We start from the raw sequence: 14,059 nt of genomic DNA, 5'->3' as shown, positions 1-14,059 counted from the left end.
CTGAGTTCCTTCACCGGCAGCTGAGTGATAGAAAGGCTAGTATTGTGTGTCTCTCCATGGCCATTTCCTCCTCCCTGCTGGGCTCCAAGCATTAGTTCTTTCTCTCTCTCTCTTTCTACTACACACACACACACACACACACACACACACACCGACGCACATCCACGCATACCTCTGGTGAACAGATCACTTGTTAACTTTGCCTCCAAGCCATTGTTCACTCAGACACGTGTGTCGTAGTAGCACATACACCTGAATTGAAACAATGGCATGGGGTAGGTCGGCAGGCACGCTTTGACCATTGTCTTGTTCCAGTCTTGCGGTCCCCAGCATGACGTACATGTCTGCCATCTTAAGCCCTTGCATGACATGAACCCCACAAGATCATCTCAGCCACCTTGTTTTCTATCTCTCTCTTTCTCTTTCTCTTTCTCTCTCACACACTCACATCCACACATGAATCCCCGGCTGCTTTTCGAGCTACCCTTGAGCAAGATATTGACATATTTTTAAGACTTTTCTATTATATAAATACTTCATCTGTTTGCAACCTTAAGCATTTAAACCTTTAGAACTTTTAAATAAAAGCAGTGCAGATCATTTTAACTCTACAAGTATAGTGCAGTGTGGTGGCACTGACATTCACTAAATGGGTCAAACACTCTGGAATGCCAAGACAGAATATTCCAGGGTAGCTTTTTTTCCACAGGCAGAGCTGCCAGGCAGGAATCAGGTGGGCTCTGCCCTGGTTTATAAGTGTTGGGGCAAAAAGTGGATACAGAAGGTGAAACCAGAAAGCAACATTTTTTGGTGAACACATACGGTCACTTGAAACACAGCTGCAATGATGCCAAAACTTTAACTCATGTAATTGATATGGATGGGTAGAGGAAGGGGAGGTGACACTGACCACAGATTATAGGAAGCTGAGTAAATGAAGAAAATGAACATGCGCTCACATCTACCCAGTTTAACCATAAACTGTGAATTACATTGCTTTGTAAGTTTTATTACTTACCTCACACAACATTCGGGATTTTTTTCTCATAAGATTATAACATTATTAATTAAAATTTCAATAATTTTCTGTTAACATTATGAGAATAGGTTCATTCTCATACCATTATGGCATTACTATGTGAAATTAGTTACCTTGAGAGGCAGCTGCCAGGCTTCAAGGAAGCACTTGTGGCCAAACACACAGTGGTTTGGACCAATTAATGTCCATAATGCACAGGCGTCTCTCCCTGCTGATACTGGGCAGAGGCACCAGCATTGCACAGGTGTGGTTCAGGTGTGATGAACAGTGAAACAACTGTTCATTTGAACCTATCAATGGTGGCTCCTGAAGAGGTTAACATAGCTGCTTCTAGCAGGCCCATCGGGACAACTTGGCAGGTTATGAAATTAAAACTTAATTGTTGAAATATTACAAATATTAAATCTATCAACTTTATTCTTTTGACACAGGCTTAATCTGTATCATTTATCCATTTGCCTTTTTTGGTAACAATACAACTTTATTATCATAGTAATATCACTTTTTACTCCCTTTTTGTTTTCCACTGGCTGCTGTGTTGTGTTTATCACGCCACAGAGTGTCTCAAAGCAGCTCTCTCTGTTTATGATAATCTGTCAGCACAGTTTATGTTCTCACTGTTAAGATAAGTGGCAGCACAATGAATTGTATGTGCCATCTCTCTCCTAGCCAAGCCTTTAGAGCTCAGTGTGCACTCCGTGCTACAGCACCCTACTGAAAAAATAGAGCTCTACCCCAAACAGAAGCTTCAGCAGAGCACCAGCGTGGTTTGCACTAAAACCCCTAACTAGACAGGGATGGAATGAGCTCAGAGATGGTGATAGACTACACCCATTGTGGCAATAAATAGGCTCAATAAAAAGAGCACGGGACCACAGTGGTGTTTTCTATTTGGTTTCCATGGCAATGTGGGCTTGAGCTCAGGAGGCTGCACCAGAAAAAGAACCCGAGGCAGAGTTTGTGGTTAAAACCAGGATGGATGTCCTAGGTGATTATATTCACTAAACAGAGACAACGGGGACAAAGACTTGAGGCTGTGCTGGGACAGGATAAACAGATAGACAGGGACTGATGGAGTGAAGTGCAGAGCTGTTGGGGACTCAGTGCTGTTTCACAGACCACCACGACGAACACTCCTTATCTCTCTCTGGACTGTTAACAGCTTCTCTCAGACAGTTTCTGACTGCAAATATGTTGACAACATGAGGTTAAAAGTTCTGCTAATATTAGTCTGTAGAATACTCCAGAAACACTGTTTGAGTGAATCAATGCTCAGAGACGTCTCCTGCTAGTAAGATTCTTGATGAACTTCATTTGACCAAATAAGGGCTCACTGATACAGCTGTAAACTCCTGCCTCCCCTCCCCAACCTGATTCAAACCAGCTCTCCATAAACACACTTTATATCCACTAAATTGCCTCTCTGCTCTTTCAGACCTGCATGAATGGATACAAGTCTCTCATCTGTGACATGAAAGGAAGATGTAATCTCTACCTCAGGGTTTTAGTCATCACTATTTTGCTTCTTAACCCTCTAAGACCTAGACAGCAGCTAAAAATAGCAATTGTTCTAAAATGTTTATTAACTTTTGAACATCTGATTATGCCATCACAGTCTGCAGCATTGATTCATCAAGGTAACCCCCATAGCTTCAGTTAACCGTTATCGGTTAACCAATGGCCTCGATGATATTTCTGACCAGTTACGCATTTCAGTCTATACTATAAACCATCCAGTCCCAAACTTAAGAATGACACGGCCCAATTTGAAATCAGAAAATCTTCTGGGGCCCAGCCAAACCTTTAATCACAAGTCTGATCCCATCATCGATGCAATGTAAGATACGTGCTGATGTCAGAGTCTGTTCCCTGGTCCCTGTTTTTTCAGTTTCAGTTTCAGTTTTGATGATTTTTTTAATATAAATATTCAAATCATGTCATAATATTTTATGGTAATTTCACACTTCATTTCAAAATTGAACATTAAAAATGTATTATTTATTTATCGTAAATGATCTCTCACAGCCTACCTGCAGAACCTACCCATCCACACTTTGAGAAGACACACTGTCTGCTAATGGCTTCACTAGGGCAGTGTAGAAATGTAATTCAAAACCTCAGCAGTATAAAATTCTTATGCACTTTACACACACATGTTTCTCATTTTGTTGTCATAGGGCATCTGATAACAGTGGACGCAGCCTCCTTACAAGACAATGAGCAGGCGGTTCTTGTCAGTCCAGTTCTGGACCAGCAGGAGTGGAGCTGTGTGAGGCTGGTCTACCAGATCGCTGGCCAGGGTTCTCTGCAGCTCCACCTCAGGCCAGATGGTGATAACTTTGACTATTGGATCTGGACTGCCAACAAAGCCTCTGACAGCTGGCTCATCGCTAGTGTGGACCTACCCAACACCACAATCCCCTACCAGGTGGGTATGGCTGTACAGACCATAATCACAGTGATCCATTTTTTAAGATGATGTCACTTTTAACTCTGGCTGTATTGTTAAATTTGTTAAAACCCAACCACTCTGGGATAGGATTATGCTCCAGTCCATTATTTGTCAACTATTAAATTAATTGCCAACTATTTTGATAGTGCATTAATCATATTGACCATTTTTTTCTTAGTTTAAGTCAAAATTCTCTGATACCAGCTTCTTACATGTGAATATTTTATGGTTTCTTTCCTCCTCTATGACAGTAAACTGAATAGCTTTGGGTTTTAGACAAAACAAGACATTTAAAGACGTTGTCTTTGGCTTTGAGAAACACTGATCAACATTTTCACCATTTCCAGACATATTATAGACACTAACAACTAATCAATGAATTGACAGAATAATCAATGGATTAATCAGCAATGAAAATAAATGTTAGTTGCAGCCTTAGTCCCCAGCAACTCTGCACTATATGAACTTTTTACAGATTGGTGGTTTGGTGGTATTGTGGTTGCTGCTTGGTATTCACATTTTTTACACATTCACACATTTAGAGAATCGTACTGGTACTTAGTACAACCACGGTCTGATCTGTTGACCACTGAGCAGCTCGGCACGATTGGGTCACAGTAAAGGGCCTTGGTCAGGGGGACCTGATTGGTAGTTAATCAACACAAGAACCAAGAAAACGCCTGTCAATCAATGACGACAGCTCAGGTGATCCGTTGAATTAGGTATGAAAGGCTCAGTCATTCACAAGCAAGGATGGGCGAGGTTCACTGCTCTGTAAAAAACTGCATGGGCAAATAGTCCAACAGTTAAAGAACAATGTTTCTCAAGGCACAATTGCAAGAAATTTAGGGATCTCACCAGCTACAATCCATAATAGCATCAAAAGATTCAGAGAACATAGAGAAATCACACACTGTATGGGTTTTTGAGCAACATATGCTAACATCCAGATGTTAGCCAAGTCATCCAGATGTTAGCCAAGTCATATTCTGCATGAGTTACAACAGTGTGGCTTTATAGTAAAAGAGTGCAAGTACTTGACTGGTCTACTAGACCTGTCTCCCATTGACAGTGTGTTATGAAGCTCAAAATATGACAGCAGAGACCCCAGGCTGTTGAGCAACAGAGGACATACATCAAGTAGGAATGGGAAACACTCTCAGTTCTTAAATGATCACTGAGTGTTGTGAAAAGACAAGGCAATGTAACACAGCAGTGAACCTGCTCCTGTCCCACCTTTCTGGAACATGTTGCTGGCATCAGAATTTCACTCAGTAGTAAATATGCATGATTTTTCTTCCATGAATTATTCCCTGACAAACAAACAAAAATGTTGAAAAACGCCCTATCTAATGTTCAAGAAAGTGAGAGAAAAGTTTATGTGGTGTATCCTGGGCTTCCATCCAAGTTCTGTGGAAATCTGCTCTGTAGTTTTTGTGTAATCCTGCTGGCAACCAACAAACTAACGAACAAACAGACAGGGGTGAAATCATAACCTTCTTGGCCGAGACCAAGTTAAAACAATAAACATGATCAGTTTGAATGTTAAATATTCTGTCTTTGTACTGTATTCAACTGAACATTGGTTGACATGGATTTGTAAATCAGTGCATTCTGTTCTTAAGTTTTACATGACGTCCCAACTTTTGTGGAATGTGGTTGTATTTGTAATGTACTAATATGTATTAGCTTTGCTTACTAATCTAAATTTAAAGAAAGCTTACCATCCTTAAATATAGAGTAAGTTTGAGGCCAAGGCCCACAAGTACTTCACAGGAGGTAATGATGTCATTGAAGCCACTTTCTAAATTTAAGTTTAGCTTCCTTATTGTTAACCAGAGCAGTGACCTTTCCATAACAGTATTCTTTGGAAGGAGCCATTCTTAAAATGAATATACAAAACCTGAGAAAGAATAAATGGTATAACGTTGTATTAACCCTGTAATGGATTGTGCGGTTGTTCCACATGCCATGCTGAGTTATGAGGGAACAGTATATAGGTTCCATTTATAGGCTGACTGCACAGTTATCTCAGATGACTTGAGTCTGGCTGCAGACCAGTGTTTATAGCTCTAGATTTAGACCTTGTATTAGTGGTCAGTGTGCTCTGATGCACTGACTGTAAGGGCTGTCTGTGACTGGGCACATATGAATACATTTACAGTGTGTAGGTTATTCAGAGGTTAATCCCTAGATTGAAGTAGCGGACCAATATTTCAAACTTAGAGGGCAATTCCATTTTAAAGACATGTGAGGTGTTATTTTGATATGACTTGGGATGTGCAATGTCAAATGATGACATAATGGGGCGCAATATGATGTATGATGTGACATATAGGGTGCACTGATTGTGCGATTCTGGGGACGACGGCTTGTTTATTCAGTTTAAGAATACATCAAATAAATATTTTTGAGCTTGTAATATTATCACATTCATATTTTAAACCCACACTTATAGCCCTTCAAATCACTGTGCCTGTTAAAGAAATCAGTGTATCTATACATGGATGTATGTAATACTGAGCACCACCTTTTTAAATCTGTAAACCTCAACCTCTTAATAGACTTTGATAATGACAGGATTAAGAAGATGACATGTAAGTTCAATTAAAGTTGGATAATTGAGAGACACAGGGAGGAGTGAAGTGTCTTCTCTGATGACATCACACGCCACCTCCCAGTCTAAAGCCTCCTTTAAAGAAAGGATGATGCGTTGGTTGTTCTTAACCTCTGGACGCTACCTGGAACACACCTCTGCTGGCTTAACCCCAAACAGAACTGTCCACCAGAAGCCTGCTTCACCTTTGTGTCCTGACCCGGCAAAAGTCAAGACTGAAGCAACTGAAGCCTGCCTGCACCCCGTTCAAAAGGGTCCATGACACCAGAAAGAGAGAGAGATACAGATGCCTGCCTAACCTGGAACTAGATGCAGACAAACGACCGATGCAACACTGCTTCATCTTCCGACCGCTCCTCCGTCCCTGCAGCCTCGTCAGGTATAACAACCTTTCCAAGGGTTGAATACGGCTGACGGCTTACAGGGTCAACAAGTGGAGGCTATGATAGGAAAATACTAAGTTCAAACTTAGATTTTCTGGTATCTTCTAGATTACTCTTAATACTCTCAGCTTTGTTCGATGCAAGCACAGTCTGTTTTAAGGTTCCCTCCATTGAGGTTCTACTGTGTTGCTGAACACAGCTACATTTAGATCTACCTGGTCCAACCCCAGCACACCTCTTTGTTCTTTGTTCAGTGTCTCGTCACCATAGATTGGGTAGTGTTTTGTTGTTGTCATTACTTTGTCAGTAGATTAGTGAATAAATGTTTGACGCTAAATGGCAGAGATATCACAAGGCAGTGGTTCATGAATGTGCCAGCGCAAAATTGATGTGAAGCAACAGATATATATTTGCTACTGAGATATAGCAGTCAACAAGGTGAATATTGTATCAAATAATAAGTAATCAAATATCGACACTGATGCTCAGCATCATTGGGTCACGATGTTTGATGTTTAAAGGACATTTAGGCTCGGCCCATATGTTTACGTGTGCTAAGAACCATGAACATATCACAACCATTTTAGGTCTCTGAATGGTTTCCAGCCAGTCAGAGAATTGATTTTAAAATACTGCTGCTGGTCTACAGATCAGTCACTGGACTAGGACCAAATCATATCTCTGACATGCTTTTTCCATATGAATCTAACTGAACACTCTGGTCAACAGAAAAACAAAGGGAAGCTGCATTTTGTCGATATGCTACGCAATGATGTGTTGATTTTGGCGTTATGCAATGTTAATCTAATCTGATGTAATATGAAATAAGCAGCAAATAAGTGACATTAGTAATGTTGCTGGCTGCTTTCTTTCTTCACAGATTTTGCTGGAGGGTCGACCTGAACACGGCTCAGGGAACAGCGTGGCCATCTTTGAAATTCACATTGTTCCTGGTTATTGCATAGGTCAGTGTCAACATTATATTGAGTCAGACGTTGGTAACACGTTATAATAACCATCATTAATAAATGGTACATTTATAGTTAATTAAACTTTAGTTAATAGTTACCTCACTGTTAACAAACAATGAATGCTTCATAATCCATTCATTAAGCAATTGTTTATTATAAAGTTGCAACCAATATTTATAATACTTTGTAAGTGGTTCATAGATACTGTGTAATTCATCTATATGAATTATTTGGATGGTCACTGTAAAGTTGAAACTGATGATTATAAACCTTTACAGTCGCTTCATAAATGGTTTATTGTTTGTCAACAGTAAAATAATTATTAACTAAAGTTTAATTAACTATAATATAGGTATATATATATATATATATAAATATATATATACATATACACGTATATATATATATATGTATATATATATATATATATATATATATATATATATATATATGATTGTTATAAATTCCCAGATGTTTTTCAAGTTTGATGAATAGTCTGATGTTGAACTGTATTAATTTGTAAACTGTACTATAAAATGAATAATGTTGTCTGTGCTGTTCCTGTTACAAGAGTGTAATTTTGAGGAGCATCACCTGTGTGGCTACAGTAACAGCTGGAACCCAAATGTAAACTGGTACGTTGGGGGGAGTGTGCCGAGAGAGGCGGAGTCTAACCTGGTGAACTACACCCACAACAACCAGAGAGGTATCTGCGCACACACACACACCCTCCTTGTTTTCATAACTTCTGGGGACATTACATAGACTTACTTATCCTAGGGGTCCCACACAGCAGGCAGACAGTCGGGCATTGGGCAGACAGTCAGGCATCGGGCAGTGTCGGGACTGTTGGGAAGCTTCTGTGGCTCGAGTCTTTGCGATGTGTCCTGCACCATTTGCACTAGTCGGCCATTGTCAGCAGCTTTTCAGCGTACTGAACAAGTACAGCTGGTGGTGGAGCCTGTTGTTGAGAGAAATCACTCTAATTGGCTTTGCATCGAAAGGAATCAGTGCAAGAAAAGAGAAACTAAAAGGAAAGGGACAACCCCTCGAGCCTGTTGGTGTCATATCCATGATTTCAACTGTTTAGTGCAGTTTCTCCTTATTTTTTGCCTTTGCCTCTTCGCCGGTAACATTTGCAGCTTTTTATCAGACACATTCTTGATAAAAAAATGTCTATATAAGTGAGAGTGGTGTGAAGGTTGCTTTATCATTAACAATGGTTTGTATATCTGCAGTCCTGAGTCTCCTGGTTTCCCTTTATGAATTATGAATATATTCTACTGTTACCTGGTGGTATGGAGAGACATTTCCTTTCACGCAGGCACAGATTGTCCGAGCTGGATGTCAGTTGTAGTCTTTGCGGTGTGTTCAAATGCATCTTTTGATCTTTGATGTCCGTTTGGTTTGTCTGGGCCCTAACCCTAACCACCATGCACAATACTTGCCTAACCCAACCATAATCCTTACCCAAGTCCTACCCTAAAACTTTACGATATCCTTTTTGGGTGCTCACAAAGCTGTTCTATCCCACACCGTGTGAAGGCTGCTGGTTTTGCGACCCCACAAATAACTAATTTAAAAAAAGAAAACAACCACAAAGATGTTAAAAAACCAATGAAATGCTTGATCATAGCTACACTGCACTACGTAAACACAGAGAATAACAGTTGCAGACAGACAGTAAGATGCATCTGATACATGAGTACATTCTATAGACACTGTGTTGTATAGACTCACTATACTTTATTACAATCATGTCGAAGCTAGCATTATACAGTTAATCCTAAAATCAAATAAAGTTTCAGGTTATTGTCTGAACTTAAAGGGGCACTATGCATTTTTAGAGAAGAAATTCAAATTTTTAATATTTACAATATTGATGAGGTAATAGTACAAACTCAGAAATGTTTATTTTGCATAAGTAAAATAACAAGCTGTTCTCAGAGTCACAGCTTCCTCTTCTGATTCAAATTTCTTCCCCAAAACTACATAGCTAACTTTAACAAGGACCCTGCTGTCAAACTCTCATATTTATTAGATATACTCTTTGCTTTGGCTTGATAAGACATTGTAAATCAGCAATTTAAGTCAAATTCGGAAACCCATCAGTTACAATAGATAACAAGCAGCTCCATTTCAAATCATCAAATGTCCAGAGAAAATGTCAAAGCGGCACTGCAGCATAAACCACCACCACCTCAGTTTCTATGAACGGCGTGTTACAAACTCCCCAAACACAAACGGCTAAATAAAGAGCCATATTCCACCAGTCACTGGTGTGGTTAGGTGTTTATGTCTGTAGCTCCCAACTGGTTATTATGGTGCAGAATGTTGTACAGTACTGAGGTCTGACTTCTGCGTCTGACATCTGCATTCTCCTCACCATACGATGAAACTTAGGAACAGTTTGGACTCATGGCTGCAACATAACATGGCTGATTAGACTGTAGATGTATCGCCAGTACCGATACATCTGTAGACTTCTCCCTCTTAAACAGCTGCCTCTGGGTCTTCATACAGAGCACTGAAGATTACTGACTGATTTTTAACATCATGTCAAATATTCCTTCTTTATTCCAGTTCTATGATGACACAGTGTTGACAGCTGTAGTAACATCTTCCCTTTTTCTTAGCCCCCTATGATAACAACAGCAACAACAATAATAATGATGATGATAATGATGATAATAATAATAATAATAATAATAATAATAATAATAATATTGATAATAATGATAAAATACTACTTAAGCTGTTCCATTGGTTGTGTTTCTGTCTGCTGACAGCAGGACTTAAACTTTACTCTTTCATAACATTTTTGTGAATGAAACTTCCCCACAGATGGAGCAGAATGGGCTTAGTTGTGGAGCCCAACTGATACAGCGGTTGGCTGATATTATCGGCTGATATTGGCCTGTCACAGATGTATCAGTAGTGGCTGTTTGTTGTTTGATATGAGCCAATATTAAAACTCTTTTCTTTTTTGGAGGTAATAAGGCAGAAAAGATGCTCGGGGTAATGTATTATTATTAAACTCCCAGTGTTTTAGTGCACTAATGTCATTTCAGACAATAAAGTTTGTTATTAACTGCCTCCATTACGTCTTTTTCACAAGTGTGCATTAGAGGTATCAAGAAGTGATGTTTAAGATATTAGAAGCAATAGAATATTGCTGCATAAAGCCCAATGTCTAATGTTAAATTATCCACAGTTTAGAGCCCTGCAGCAGTGTTGTGATTGTTGTGAAGTTCTGTAATATTTGGTTTGTCTTGACATTGAGGACCTCTCTATAAGATGCCTCTTTTGACCTGTTGTCATCAGTGAATTGTATTAATGTTGTGTCTCTCTTGCTGTTTTACTTTTAATACTCTGTTTAGCACTGTCAGGGTACAGCAAGGTTCATTTGTCTTCATTTTACAACACACAGTTTACAGTGACATGTCAGTTGTAGCCCCCTTATGGTATACACACGTAGAACACAAATATTTAAATTAGAATACAGTAAAATACAATAAAAATGAAACCAAACAATGTATATATTTATATATACTCACACACATATACTTATTTACATGCAGTAGTCCGGAAGATATGCAGAAAAAGTTTCATAAAAGCATGAAACTTGGTACACTTGTACAGTTTAGGGCCCTGAACATTTTCAGAGATGGAGCCATCGCAAAAACCCCACGTAGCGGCCATTTTACTTTCCGCCATATCTGAATTATGTTTTTTGCATCATATCTCCTGAACCAAACATGGTAACACAGAAAAGGTGATGTCTACCTCTATGTTCTGATGGTCACGGATTACAATGATACTGTATACTACATCATACATTGTTCAGGTGACCAGTTCATGCTGAATTCTGTTACATTCAAACACATTCGTCTGCGTATCTTCTGGACTATATATCTAAAAACATATATACTCAGAAAGTATTTACAGCATGTGCAATGTCAGTGTAAAGTTCTGTGACATTTACAGTATTAATAGTGGAGTGTGGAGGATGAACTGAGGAGCGGCTCTGTAGTCTGGTGTTATGACAGTGGATACTTCTGTATCACTTGGCAGACAGCAGCAGGTTAGACAGGGTATGGCTGGGATGGGCGTGAGCTCGGGTACCAATGATGTTTCTGGGCTGTAGAGACCTTCCTCTCCTGGGCTGTGAACATCCCATGGCAGTTTATGGTGCTCCGAGTCAGAATGCTTTCTATCACTATCACTGTAAAAGCTAGCAAGAACATTGTGCAGTAATTTAGCCTTCCTAATGTTCCTTAAGAAATACAGTTGTTTCTGAGCTGTTGTCCCGGCTCTCCTCCCCCTCTCCCTGAGGTAGTCCAACTGCCTTCAGTGGTGTTTGTTTGAGGCTGGTCTGGCTGGGTTGTCAGAAAATGTGGTGCACAGTGATTGTCTCATGGTCCGTTGCACTAAATCCAATCCCTGCACGTCCTTTCCTGATGTTTAGGAGTGATTTGTCATAGGTAATATTTGCTTTGTTAATAACAAAAATGAAGCAAAGTTTAAGGGGGCTACTTGTCTACCAACAGTAGTGGTAATGTCCTGCATTAAAATAAAATTAAACTTGAATCAGGCAAACATTCCTGGCCATGACACAACCTATGTGGGTCACAAAATATTCCCACTTCAGTTCAGTTGGAAATAACCAGGATCCAGCTGCATATATAGTTGCAGAGACCGAGGCTTTGTAGTCTGACAGTCAGTTTACTTGGATTGATGGTTCTGGAGGCAGAATCTGTAATCAGGAAGGTGTGCTGGCCTGTGAAATGAGCAGCTGTATTGTTTGGTTAGAATGAAGCCCTGCATGTTTGGACCTCTGTGGCTCTTGGTTATATATCTCTGCTTTATGTGCTTTAAAGCAACATACAGAAGTCAATGCTCATTATAGTCTGTAAAGAACACATCTGTTTAATCTCTGTTTAATCTAACACTGATGGAGGTGTATGAGAATCACTGTCATCCTAACAGTCCATTAGTAAATGTCTTTGTCATTAGCACAGTCTTATGGAAACTTGGAAACTCACAAGTGTCCTATAAATGTGACTGTAACAGCTCATAACTGTGAACCCTCAGCTCATCTATGTATATCTTCCACTGCTGCAGGCCACCACATGTATGTGGACTCTGTGTATGCCAAGCACTTCCAGGAAGTGGCCAAGCTGACCTCACCCATGACGACGGTGCCCATGGCCGGATGCCTGTCCTTCAACTACCACAGAGACCAGGAGAGGGGAAACGTCTTCTCAGTTTTCACCCGAGACCAGCTGGGCCACTATGAGGAGATCTGGAGGCCAGAGGTGTATGCTACGACCGGCTGGACTCTGGTGGGCGTTGACATCAAGGCCCCACACCCCCTGGAGGTGAGTACTGGAGCTAGTATGCGCAATCATAGTAAGCAGGTCAGCGTCATCTGATGATTGGATTGAAAAAAACGAATAATTACGAATTTAATTCTAGTTATTACAAATCCAGTCTTTTTTTTTTTTGTAGCTTTGGCGATCATATCTATCAGTTATAATTACAATGTTTGGCTGAGATCATTCCAGAGAAATCCAGTGGGTGAAGAAACACAAGCACTCAGACAGTCAGACAGGTTGTAATCAAACCAAAGGTTATCAAGATGATCTAAATCAAGAAAACAATCCAGTAGCTGTGGCTGCCGCAGGCCTCTCATAAGCCCATCCAACCATTTCATTTGGACAGGCTGCCTGTCTGTCTACCTATGTCAGGAAACTAAATATTAATATGTAGGATTTCTGCATTCAAATGTCTAAACATGTCTACGCCTTTATTTTATATTTTGTCTGGTGGTATTCTTTCATTATCTCAAATGTTTCTAACAGTGTTAAAATCCAGAGAAATCAGTCATTTTATTCAAGGTAACCATGTTTAACTTCCAGGAGAGTGAGGAAGGAAGTCTGTGAATTTGATGAAATACTGTGAATAGAAACATTAGTACATTTCTGTCTGAGTCAGGTAAAGATAGACTGAAGACAACAACTTCCAAAACAGACACACAGTCAGCTAAAAGGACAACAAAGCTTACAGCAGCTTTAATCATTTAACGTTGATTGCAGGCTAATGAATCACTTTGATCTGTAACTCTGTGACAGTACTGCAGAGTTCTGTAATACTGTGAGTAAGCTGTTGTCTCAGCTACCAGGAGGATAGTGGATGCTAACCCCTTCTCATTTTCTTTGTCATGAACTTATTGTTTGAAGTGTCTCTGTTTTATTATTCTAGCGTGCGTTTCAGACACATCAGTCCAGGCGGATATTGCCTTTGTTTAATTTCTTATTCATCCTACGCTGCTGAAAGATCACATGTTTCCTAATACCATGAAAGAAAAAACATATGGTCCTCGTCGCTCTCAGTGTTGTGTTGTGTGCAGCTGAGCAGACAGACTCACTCACTCACGCTCTCACTCCTCTGTGGCTTTCCACTGAATTTTCAAATGTGTATTCTTACTGTGTCTCTCCTGTTTCCTTTCCGTGTGCTTTCAGCCAGAACGCCTCCCACAGCCTGCTGCTTTCTCTGTGGAAAGAAGCTTGCGTAACATTAGTAACTGGGTCGGTT

General features: G+C 40.0%; 1 protein-coding gene across 1 annotated transcript in view; it reads left to right on the top strand.

Moving 5' to 3' along the window:
- Nucleotides 1-14,059, top strand: part of mamdc2a (MAM domain containing 2a) — a 39,973-nt gene that overhangs the window by 14,471 nt on the left and 11,443 nt on the right. Inside the window, exons 3-6 of the mRNA XM_073466901.1 lie at nucleotides 3,217-3,467; nucleotides 7,372-7,456; nucleotides 8,034-8,168; nucleotides 12,587-12,843. Coding sequence (XP_073323002.1) covers nucleotides 3,217-3,467; nucleotides 7,372-7,456; nucleotides 8,034-8,168; nucleotides 12,587-12,843 — 728 coding nt within the window. The remainder of the gene's footprint in view (nucleotides 1-3,216; nucleotides 3,468-7,371; nucleotides 7,457-8,033; nucleotides 8,169-12,586; nucleotides 12,844-14,059) is intronic.

This window comes from Pagrus major, chromosome 5 (assembly GCF_040436345.1).
Source record: "Pagrus major chromosome 5, Pma_NU_1.0".
NCBI classification, from domain to species: Eukaryota; Metazoa; Chordata; class Actinopteri; order Spariformes; family Sparidae; genus Pagrus; species Pagrus major.
Note: the sequence above shows the minus strand (reverse complement) of the source record. Positions and strands in the feature narration are given on the sequence as shown.